This window comes from Mastomys coucha, unplaced genomic scaffold (assembly GCF_008632895.1).
Source record: "Mastomys coucha isolate ucsf_1 unplaced genomic scaffold, UCSF_Mcou_1 pScaffold11, whole genome shotgun sequence".
In the NCBI taxonomy this organism is placed as follows: Eukaryota; Metazoa; Chordata; class Mammalia; order Rodentia; family Muridae; genus Mastomys; species Mastomys coucha.
This window is the reverse complement of record NW_022196893.1, coordinates 12,632,681-12,642,920: the sequence shown is the minus strand read 5'-3', so window position 1 is coordinate 12,642,920 and position 10,240 is coordinate 12,632,681. Positions and strand designations below refer to the sequence as shown.

The 10,240-nt window shown below is 46.3% G+C and overlaps 2 protein-coding genes and 1 long non-coding RNA gene across 3 annotated transcripts in view; 2 read left to right on the top strand and 1 right to left on the bottom strand.

Annotated features, from left to right (window-relative positions):
- Phf5a (PHD finger protein 5A) overlaps window positions 1-1,400 on the top strand; it is a 7,491-nt gene extending 6,091 nt beyond the window's left edge. The window contains exon 4 of the mRNA XM_031350318.1: window positions 818-1,400. Coding sequence (XP_031206178.1) covers window positions 818-907 — 90 coding nt within the window. The 3' untranslated portion in view covers window positions 908-1,400. The remainder of the gene's footprint in view (window positions 1-817) is intronic.
- Window positions 1,401-9,107: 7,707 nt separating this feature from the next.
- Window positions 9,108-10,240, top strand: part of Tob2 (transducer of ERBB2, 2) — an 11,065-nt gene continuing 9,932 nt past the window's right edge. The window contains exon 1 of the mRNA XM_031350281.1: window positions 9,108-9,512. The gene's annotated coding sequence lies outside the window, so the exon portion shown is untranslated. The remainder of the gene's footprint in view (window positions 9,513-10,240) is intronic.
- LOC116076459 overlaps window positions 9,999-10,240 on the bottom strand; it is a 1,193-nt gene continuing 951 nt past the window's right edge. Inside the window, exon 2 of the long non-coding RNA XR_004112968.1 lies at window positions 9,999-10,094. This is a non-coding gene — a long non-coding RNA (uncharacterized LOC116076459). The remainder of the gene's footprint in view (window positions 10,095-10,240) is intronic.

Genomic DNA, 10,240 nt, shown 5'->3' with positions numbered 1-10,240 from the left:
TGCAGTCCTTGGTTGGTGGTTGAGACCCTAGGGGCTCTGAGGGTACTAGTTAGTTCATATTGTTGTTCAACGTAAGGGGCTGCAACCCCTTCAGCTCCATTGGTCATTTCTCTAACTCCTTCACTAGGGACCCTGTACTCAGTTCAATAGATGTCTGTGAGCCTCTACATCTGTATTAGGTACTGTCAGAGCCTCTCAGGAGATGGCTATATTTAGGCTGGCTTGCCCTTCCTTCAGTCTCTGCTCCATAGTTAATCTCTGCAACTCCTTCCGTGGGTATTTGGTTCCCCCTTTTAAGAAGGAATGAAATGTCCACCTTTTGGTCTTCCTTCTTCTTTGCACACATATTGTAAATAAATGTAAAAAATTTTTTAATTAAAAAGATGGTCTTTGAGCTGGGCAGTGGTGGCGCGTGCCTTTAATCCCAGCACTTGGGAGGCAGAGGCAGGCGGATTTCTGAGTTCGAGGCCAGCCTAGTCTACAGAGTGAGTTCCAGGACAGCCAGAGCTATACAGAGAAACCCTGTCTCGAAAAACAAACAAACAAACAAAAAAAAAGATGGTCTTTCAAAACTCATAAAAGAGCCAGGCTGTGGACACACTCTTGATCCCAGCAGTCAGAAGGCAGAGGCAGGCAGATCCAGTCTTTTCTTTTTGGCTGAGGGAGATGTTAGGGGTTAAACACAAGGGGCCAAGCAGTTGATTCTGGAGGTAAGGGTACTAAAGTAAAGAGTTATGCTTCTTCTGCTCCTGGGCTAGACTTGACCTTGAATTTCTTGAGACAATTTCAAGGACTTAACAACTCTTCTGTTTTTCAGAGAGACGGTTGCCCAAAGATTGTCAATTTGGGGAGCTCTAAGACAGACCTGTTCTATGAACGCAAAAAATACGGCTTCAAGAAGAGGTGATGGGTGGGTGGCTCCTTCCTCCCCCATCAAGTTGCTGCAGCTGCCAGAATAGACGCCTACTACCACCAGCAGAAAGCATCCGCAGAAAGGGACAGAGCTGAGTGTCACCAGAGCGGCCTGCTAGTGCTAGTGTCCTGCCCCCTGCCACTAGCGAGTACCCATAGAGCACTCTAGCAGACTGGAGGAGATGTTGCTCATTCAGTTCCTAGTCCCTTTTTGTTTTTAGTTGGAAAAGCAAGGCTCTGTTCTCCACATTGATCCTTTCAACTCAAAAACTTCAAAACAAGTCGGTGTGTGTCCTTGATGATGAAGCTGTCACAGCAGAAGTGTGGTCTTGCAGCAGCTATGATGGGGTTGTCCTGTGACACTCAGTGTGGTCAGGTGTGACAAGAACAAGACTTGACAATTTGTAGGTGATGCTGGGTTCATGTTATTTTCCTTGTAAATTGGAAGTTTCAGTTAAGCTAATAAAGTTGGCTGCCTTTCCTATTAACTTTGAGAGTCTACTTTTAGTCGTCTAGGTTTTGGTGACTGGAACTGTGCTAGAGGCTGTGGGGCTAACGACGGACAGGCCTTGTCCTCTCATGGACACTGGAAAGAACTTGGAGGACCCACAGGGTAAATGAGACCATTTTAGTTTTAGTTTTTTTCTTCCTGTCCAAGTTTTTATTTTTGTCTCACTCATTAGCTCTGGCTGGCCTGAAAACTGTTGTGATCCTCCTGCCTTAGCCTTTAGAGTACTGACATTTCATATGTAAATGACCAGACCTGAGTTTTCTAATACCAATTTCAAAGAGATGTCCTACAATAATGGTGAGGAAAATAAGAGAAAATGAACTTGATTAATTAGAAGGACTTTGATTTGTTTTATGCAGTGTATATGTTTTATTTGAGGGGTATGTTTCCTTTTTAAAAATTGTAATATTTTATGTATGAATGTTTTGTTTGCATGTATGTATGTGTGTTGTGTGCATGCTTGGTACCTGCAGTGTTAAGGGCATCAGATCCCCTGGAGTTCTGGATGGAGATGAACTACCATGTGGGTGGTAGGAATCAAACCTGGGTCCTTTTCAAGAGCAACTGAGTCATCTCACCAGCCCCAACAAAGATCTTGTAAGTAAATTCTCCAAATTAGAAAATTCAGCCATATCCATCTATGTGGGTCAGTTCATTTCTGCCTACTGATGTGAGAATTTTCAGGGGTGGCTACTTCTACATGTTCAGTAGGTCTTTAGTGCCATAGATTTGGGTCCTGGGAATCTGTGTACTTGGCCTTGTTTATACTCCAATTTAGCAACAAAGTCATGGCATGAAATAAACTTTTAAGGGTTTTGGTTAGGGTTCAAGAAAAAACTTCGCAGTCATATATGATATACTGCATACAGTTAAGACAGCCTCTTTCTTGAGAATAGAATAAAGGATGAAACAGGATCTGTTACAAGTCAGGATGCACAAAGGAAGGAACCTGGGCTGGCTTGGTGAGCACCTCAGGAGGGCCAGACAAGGTCTTGACGACAGGGATAAAGCTGGTCCCGAGATTTCCAGATGCTTTGCTCTTATGCCACCTGGTCCTACCCCAGGCAGGCCCTTGGTGCAGTGGCCCCTCAGTGTGGTGTCCTTTGCTTCCCACCCCTCCCCTTCTGCTGTTTAGGGATCAGTTCTAACCTGTGCTCTTACCACTGCAGCATTTCCCCGGCTGCCTTGTTGACCACTTATATCTACCAGAGTTTGCAAAGCCACTCCTTAGTTTGAAGGAAATAACCCCTAAAGGCTGAGCTTTGTCTGCCTTAATGAATGCCTCTAGAAAGCCATTAGGGCAATTATCACTCATGCCCAGAAGCATAGTGGGTAAACTGAACTCAGCTGTAGACTCTATTGCTCTGTCATCTAATATCCTAATCCCAGGGTTGCTTTATTTCTGTTTGATCAATGGCCAAGAGAAAATAGAAAGGGTTAAGAATACCTCCCATGCTGGGCAGTGATGGCACATGCCTTTAATCCCAGCATTTGGGAGGCAGAGGCAGGCAGATTTCTGAGTTCAAGGCCAGCCTGGTCTACAGAGTGAGTTCCAAGACAGCCAGGGCTACACAGAGAAACCCTATCTTGAAAAACAAACAAAAAACCCTCCAGTGCGGTCTGTCAGTGGCATAACATTTGTTAGTTTCTTGGGTTCGGTCCCCTGTACAGCAAGTAATGAGCAACTATAGTTCGGGCTCTTGAAACTATCTTGGACATTAGAATAATTCCCTTTAATTTTAAACATGAAACCAAAGAGGCGACGGGTGTTGCTCTTATAAAGAGCCTTTGCCTTAGCATGTAGGAAGCTCTGGGGACCATATCCAGAACCACAAAACTAGGTGTAACTGAAGCATGAAGGACTAGGAGGAGACAAATCAGAAGCTCAGGGTTATTCTGTGCTATAGCAAATTGGCATTCATTCTGAGGTAGGGGAGAGAGACTTTAAAACAGAAAAGAAAAAGAAATGAAAATTCACCCTTGAAAAGACATTGTGTACAAGCTTAATTTTTACCAGAAACATAACAATAATTCTGTGAAGAGAATAAGACACCACTCTGGTGTGTATAACCACAATTATAATAGATTTAATTCCTCATTTTCATTTTTGAAAAAAAGCACTTGCTAAGTGTAGTATCAAACATCTTTAATCCCATCATTTGGGAGACAAAGGCAGGCACATCTCGGAGTTGGAGGCCAGCCTGATATTCAGAGCGAGTTCCAGGACAGACAGACAGGACTATATAGAGAAACCTTATCTAGGAAAAAGACAAAACAAAATAATAAAAAAAATAAAAACTAGGAACTGGTGAAAGGGCCTCCTGGGTTAAGAGTACTTAAACTACTGGGAAAGGCTGCGTGCATTTCCTGACATCTAATCAAGCAGCTCACAACCTCTGGTAACTCAAGTTCCACAGAATCTCACTCCCTTTTCTGGCCTCCATGGGTACCTGCTGGCTACTCTTTTAGATCAGGGTTCAATTCCTAGCACCCACATGATGGCTCACAACCATCTGTAAGTCCAGTTTCCAAGGAATCTGATGCCTTCTTCATAAGTAAATCAAACACACACACCAATATACAAGATGGCTCCAGTAAGTTGTCCTCTCATGATACCCGGGATTCATACCCAGGACAAACAGCTGAGGTGCATACTTAATATACTAAAGTGGACCTGGCCTCCAGGTTCTCCCAGTCTCCCTCAGGTCCTCCCTGGCATATCCTACCCTCTACCCTGTACTTTCTAGTTCAAGAGCTGGGCTTCCCCTCCCTCGGAGGCTCTTTCCTATATAATCCAGATATTTTGGTCTCTTCCCCCTGCCCCTTCTCTTTTCTCTCCCAGTCTCTGCATATTCTATTTGTGTACACACACTCCATCTCTTCCCCCTGCCCCTCTGGCTCCTTCCCAAGGCCACTTCCCTGACCTTTTCCCTTGGGATTAATGAACCCTCCACCTGAGAGCTGCTTCTCACTAAACCTGCCTTTCTATACCTTAATCTGGTTTGAATTGGCTCATTTCACTGGCAGAAATAACTTTTTGATCACATGTGGAGGACTGGAGAGATGGCTCAGCAGTTAAGAGCACTTCCAGAGGTCCTGAGTTCAAATCCCAACAACCACATAGTAGCTCACAACCATCCGTAATGGGAGACAGCCACAGTGTACTCATATACATAAAATAAACTAAAACATGAAAAAAAATCACATGTGGACCTTGACAAGTGAGCAAAGAAATGTTCACACAATTTTTTTGTAATAAAAAAATGTGTACAAATATACTCCTATGTATGCATATGTTTATGCAACATATATGTATGCATATATGTTGTTGGGGCTTCCAACACATAGGAAGACATTGTTATGTGTCAATTTACAGCTATAGTACAATGTGTCAATGTCTATTACAAAATTCATCCACCAGATACTGACCTTGGTCTTCCAGTCAGCAACTTTTTCTCAATGTAGATCCCTTTGGGTGGGGGACATTCACACATCCACAGACTGTATTTTGATCATATTTGAGCTGTTTGAGGGGACAAGGTTTTGCCATAAGCCCTAGACGTTATGGAACTCACTATGAGGCCGGGCTGACTACATCTTGTGATCCTGCCTTTACGTTTTGAGTGCTCTGACAACAGGAGTGGGCTCCTACTGCCACAGGTGTGGTAGCAAAAGCTACTACAACACCCCACTTAGAAACTTGTAAATTAAGGAAACTGCCAGGGAATCAAACTGAACTGGCTAAGTTTCAGACAATGTCTTAGTATTTTGACCTGTAGCTTTTTAATAGTAGCTTCAGGCTAAGATATAAACATTCTTTGCCGTGAAGTAATTTTCCTGGCCCCTCAAAAAAAATTTTTTTTCCAACACTCAGATTAACCCAATCCTCAAGTGGCCAGCAAAGAGTAAAAAATATTTGTTTCTTTGAATACTGATTTTTGGTGTCTTAAGAAAAGAATGATTTGGGCTGGAGAGATGGCTTGGTGGTTAAGAGCACTGACTGCTCTTCCAGAGGTCCTGAGTTCAATTCCCAGCAACCACATGGTGGCTCACAACCACCCGTAATGAGATCTGATGCCCTCTTCTGGTGTGTCTGAAGACAGAGACAGTGTATTCATATTCATAAAATAAATCTTTTTTTAAAAAAGGAAAAGAGGCTGGGTGGCGGTGGCGCACGCCTTTAGTCCCAGCACTTGAGAGGCAGAGGCAGGCAGATTTCTGAGTTTGAGGCCAGCCTAGTCTACAGAGTGAGTTCCAGGACAGCCACAGTTACACAGAAAAACCCTGTCTCAAAAAAACAAAAAAAAAGCCGGACGTGGTGGCGCGCGCCTTTAATCCCAGCACTTGGGAGGCAGAGGCAGGTGGATTTCTGAGTTCGAGGCCAGCCTGGTCTACAGAGTGAGCTCCAGGACAACCAGGGCTATACAGGGAAACCCTGTCTCAAAAAACCAAAAAAAAGGGCTGGTGAGATGGCTCAGCGGGGAAGAGCACCTACTGCTCTTTGGAAGGTCATGAGTTCAAATCCCAGCAACCACATGGTGGCTCACAACCACCCGTAATAAGATCTGATGCCCTCTTCTGGTGTGTCTGAAGACAGCTACAGTGTACTTACATATAATAAATAAATAAATCTTAAAAAAAAAAAAAAAAAAAAAAAACCAAAAAAAAAAAAAGGAAAAGAATGGTTTGGGCTGAAGAGATGGCTCAGTGGTTAAAGGTGTTTGTTACTTGTACAAAGGACCTGGGTTTGATTCCCAACACCCACTTAATGGCTCACAACCATCATAATTCCAGTTCCAAAGGGTCCAACAGGCATACATGGTATATATATGTACATTTGAACAAAACATTCATATATGGATAAAGTAATAAATAAAAATTGAAAAACAAAAGAAAGCTTTGATCTCTTTTTTTTAACCAGGATGGATTTAGGGTGTCTCTTTCCCACACTCAGATTTTGTCATGGCTGTCCTTGCTTCTGCCATCGGTGGCAGAAGCATGTGAAGAACCCAACCAAGATGGTAACTGGATAACTTCAAAGAAACAATATAACATTTTCACCTTGACTGTGTGTATGAAATTGTGACAGCTCGGGTTAATTAAGCCAATTATTAGCAGCTTTACTTGTCACCAGAGCCAAAATATCTGGCAGGACTTGCTTTGCTCTCTGAGGGGAAGTTGCTCCCACCATACAGAACCCAAAGTTGGCCTTTGTGAAAGCACTGAACAGGCCTTTCACAAGACGCGTTTACTCAAATGGGAGGGAACTCGCGAATGCTTGAGTAGTAATTCAGTCTACAATTAAGCCCTGGCAAGATGAAATTACACATTGGGGAAGAGAAGAAAATTCCTCCTTACCACATAACTTGAGGCAGCAGTAATTAAGAAGGATGATTACCTCTCTCTATTTTATCCTTTCCTATTTATACCCTCAACCTTTACTCAAAACTCCCATTTACTAAGGAGATGTGATTTTTCAGGGGTTTTTGTTGTGTGTAAACCTGCCCAAGGCCGATTCAAATAAAAGCACAAATAAATACACAGAGATTCAAGGTCTTCCACGTGTATCTGCATTTTTTTTTATCTGTATAAGCATATCCTTGAGATACCCTTTGACATGTCGTTCCAGCTCATCCTAACCTTTCTCATCATTCTGTTTTGGAATATTTCTCGTTGGGAAATGCTCACCAACTAGTGTTTATAGGCTGCAATTTGGCTAATTTATCATGATGAAAAATATAAACTGTTTTGCAAACTCCGGCCTTTTCAGGGAGGGAGACTGACCTATTTGAAGCAGGATTCACATACAATATTGTTTAATCACAAGATTTCCATTTTTTTAGAAATGAATAATCACGTTTGTCAACGTAAGAATATTTGTTGCATTAAATCGAAAACACACAGTAGGTGGCAGAACTGGGATATAAACCCACCTATTTCTATGGCCGCCTCTAATGATAGACTACAAATACCAGCATCCCTTGCGATACCTAAAGGTACAAACCCTTGCTTACCAGAAGCAGCATCCAAAACCCAATCAGACGCCTCTCTCCGTTTGAGGGCCAATGGGAGGGCTGTTGCTAACATGTCTGTTGTATTTTTAGCTTTCATCCCTGTGGGCGGTCTCACAGCATTAGATGGAACACTCTAGGTGGCAGGGGTGCTAAAAGGGAAGGGTGAAGTGAAGAGGGGAACGTATGACGCTTGCTGACGCACAAGTAGTCCCAGGAGGAGCCCCCGGGCTGTCCAGCTCGGGGTGTGGGGGATGGGACACACGCGCTTAGGTTTCCTCCTACCATCCTGGCACCGAGGAGTTTGACCTCCCGCCCGGCATTTCTCTCCTCCAGTCTAGGAAAGCGTATTTTAATCTCTATAACTCCGTTGATCTCTGCCCTTGCTCTACGTGATCAAGGAAAATAAAACGCTGTACACAGTTCGTAACTGGAAACTTTCCGATCTCACCGCCCCACGTGGGTTCGGAGACTGCCGTTGCACCAGAACCTTCAGGAACGTGAATAAAGAATAGGGGTTGGAGAATTGGAAAATAGGCGAACTAAGGTGGGGGGTTTGGGGGATTGGGGGTGGGAGGACTGTACACAAGGCCAGCGGACCTCCAGCCTAGTCTGACAGTTCAGTTCTCCTATAATTTCAACCTGCCACAGATCCTAGATCCCCTCATCTCTGAGCCCGCACTGTCACAAAGCCACAGGGTGGAAAGAGCTTGACCAAAATCTGGGCCCAGGTGCGCCTCACTCGCTTCGCCGCCGGGTGCTGTCCGGCTGAACACCCTGCTCACCTTGCCAGGGCTGGCGCTTCTTCTGCGACTATTGCTAGAAGGAGCGCGTCTCTCGTACTCTCCTGTGCGTGGGTAGCCTGCTCCAGAGAGCTCAAGAACCACAGCGCAGGGGCCGCAGTCGCGCGTGGACAGCCCTAGATCTGGTGTTACGGATCCAACTTTCGGGGCTGGGAGTGTATGGTTAACTAATGATTAACTAACTAGTGCTCCACTCTTTTTTTCTGACCCTGGATCTTCTTGCACTCCTCCCCTCCCTTCCCTTCGATCTTTCACGTCCTCACCAGGAGGGCGACGCTGGTAAACTCAGGTTAGCTCAGACTCAGATCCAGAACCTTCCTAGAGGTGGCGTCGTGCCACTGTCTCCCCAAATTCAGAATGAACAAATCGGAACCGGGGAGTGCAAGTCACGGGGACCGTCAGAACTGGAGAGTCACGCCGTCTAGGTTTCGGAGAACTTTGAGAGCTGGGGCTAGGGTTTGGAGCTCTCAGGGACCCGGTGATGCCAGCCCCTACCCGCAACAGCCACTGTGTCCCAGACTAGTCCCTAATCGCCTGCTGTGTCTCAGGCCTGTTTCTACCCTCCCGGAGCTTGGTCTACACTGGTTTAAAAAAAAAAAAAAACGTACATGGCGAGTTCACACTGCTTTGGAGTCTTAATAGAAGAAATAGGGCGTTAATGCTCTCAGAAGGATTCTGAGGGTGAGCAGCCCCCGCTGAGGACGCGGCGGGGAGGGGTCTAGAGGAGACCGGGTGAGAAGACAGCTATTACTCTTTCCGCAGAATCTGGAATAGCAGCCCACGACTGGGCTGCGAGGGGTTAAAGATGCCAAGGGAGAAAAAGTAGTCCCGGTCCCGCCCCGGCTGGGCGGAGGGACGCATCACGCAGGGGTGGGGAAAGCAGATCCATGCGCAGGGTTGCTGAGGGTGAAACTTTTCATTGACTTTGCTCACTTCGGGCCGGGGCGCGGAAAGGTGCAGGTCGTTGGGACTGAGCGTCGTGGGAAGCGAGAGGCCAGAAGGACAGGACCTGTCCGACGACTTCACCCAGGGCTGGCCTCCATCCACCCACCGCGTGACCGGTGCCATCCTCGGGTCCGCCATCCCCCCGCCGTCGCCGCCGAGCTCGACCTCCAAAAACAGCGGAAAGAATCACATGAGCTCGGCCCTCGGCGCTCTCTACCCTCAACGACGTAAAAGGACACCGTGGCCCTCAGCCTCGCGGCGCCCGGGGAGCTGGGAGAGAGACCTCCGTCCCGCGGCCTGCAGAGCGACCCTTCGCGGAGACCCGACCGAGTGAGTGCGCGGGCTTGCGGGCGGGGGACGCCCACACTGGCCCACTCCCCCGCTCCCCTCTCCCGATCCGCCCCTGTGCCGCTCTCCATCACTCTCTTTGATCCTGGGGTGCCTAGTTTCGAGTGCGGCCCTCTCCTAAACGGAGAGCGGTTCCTCCTTGACCTCCTTCCCCATTTCTTCACGCCTCACTCGTTAGGTTTTCCTTGTTCCCCCCAAAGAAACCAAACTCTGGCCAGAGTTATATATATCAGGGGAAGGGAGGGATTCCATCCTTATTTTTCGGCTACCTTTCACGTGTGCGATGTGGTGATTATTAACAGTCTGTTTCTGGCCCTTTGGAACCTGTGAGATGTGGAAATTTGGACATCCCCTTTTTGGTGACAGGGCCGGTTAGTGGAGACTGCCCTTGGGTTGCCGAGCAAGAACTCATTGCAGGTTGAGCTCTTTATATACTTGTGTAGGCGGAAAAAAAAAAGTACCCAAAGAGCCTGTCGAATAAGTGTATTAATCGTGTTTGATCTCTTCTGTTCCTAAACTTCCCCTTCTGTCTGAGGAGGGATGTACTCCGCCCTTGACCAAAATCTAAGGAGGGAAATGGGAAAATGAACAGAAGCACAGTCTGCCAACCACCCCCTCCCCTGGGAGCCACCAGAACTTCACACAGCAGGCTTTGGGATCAGCACACAGGGTTTCCGGTGCCAGTTCGGTATCCAACCTTTTTTTTTTTT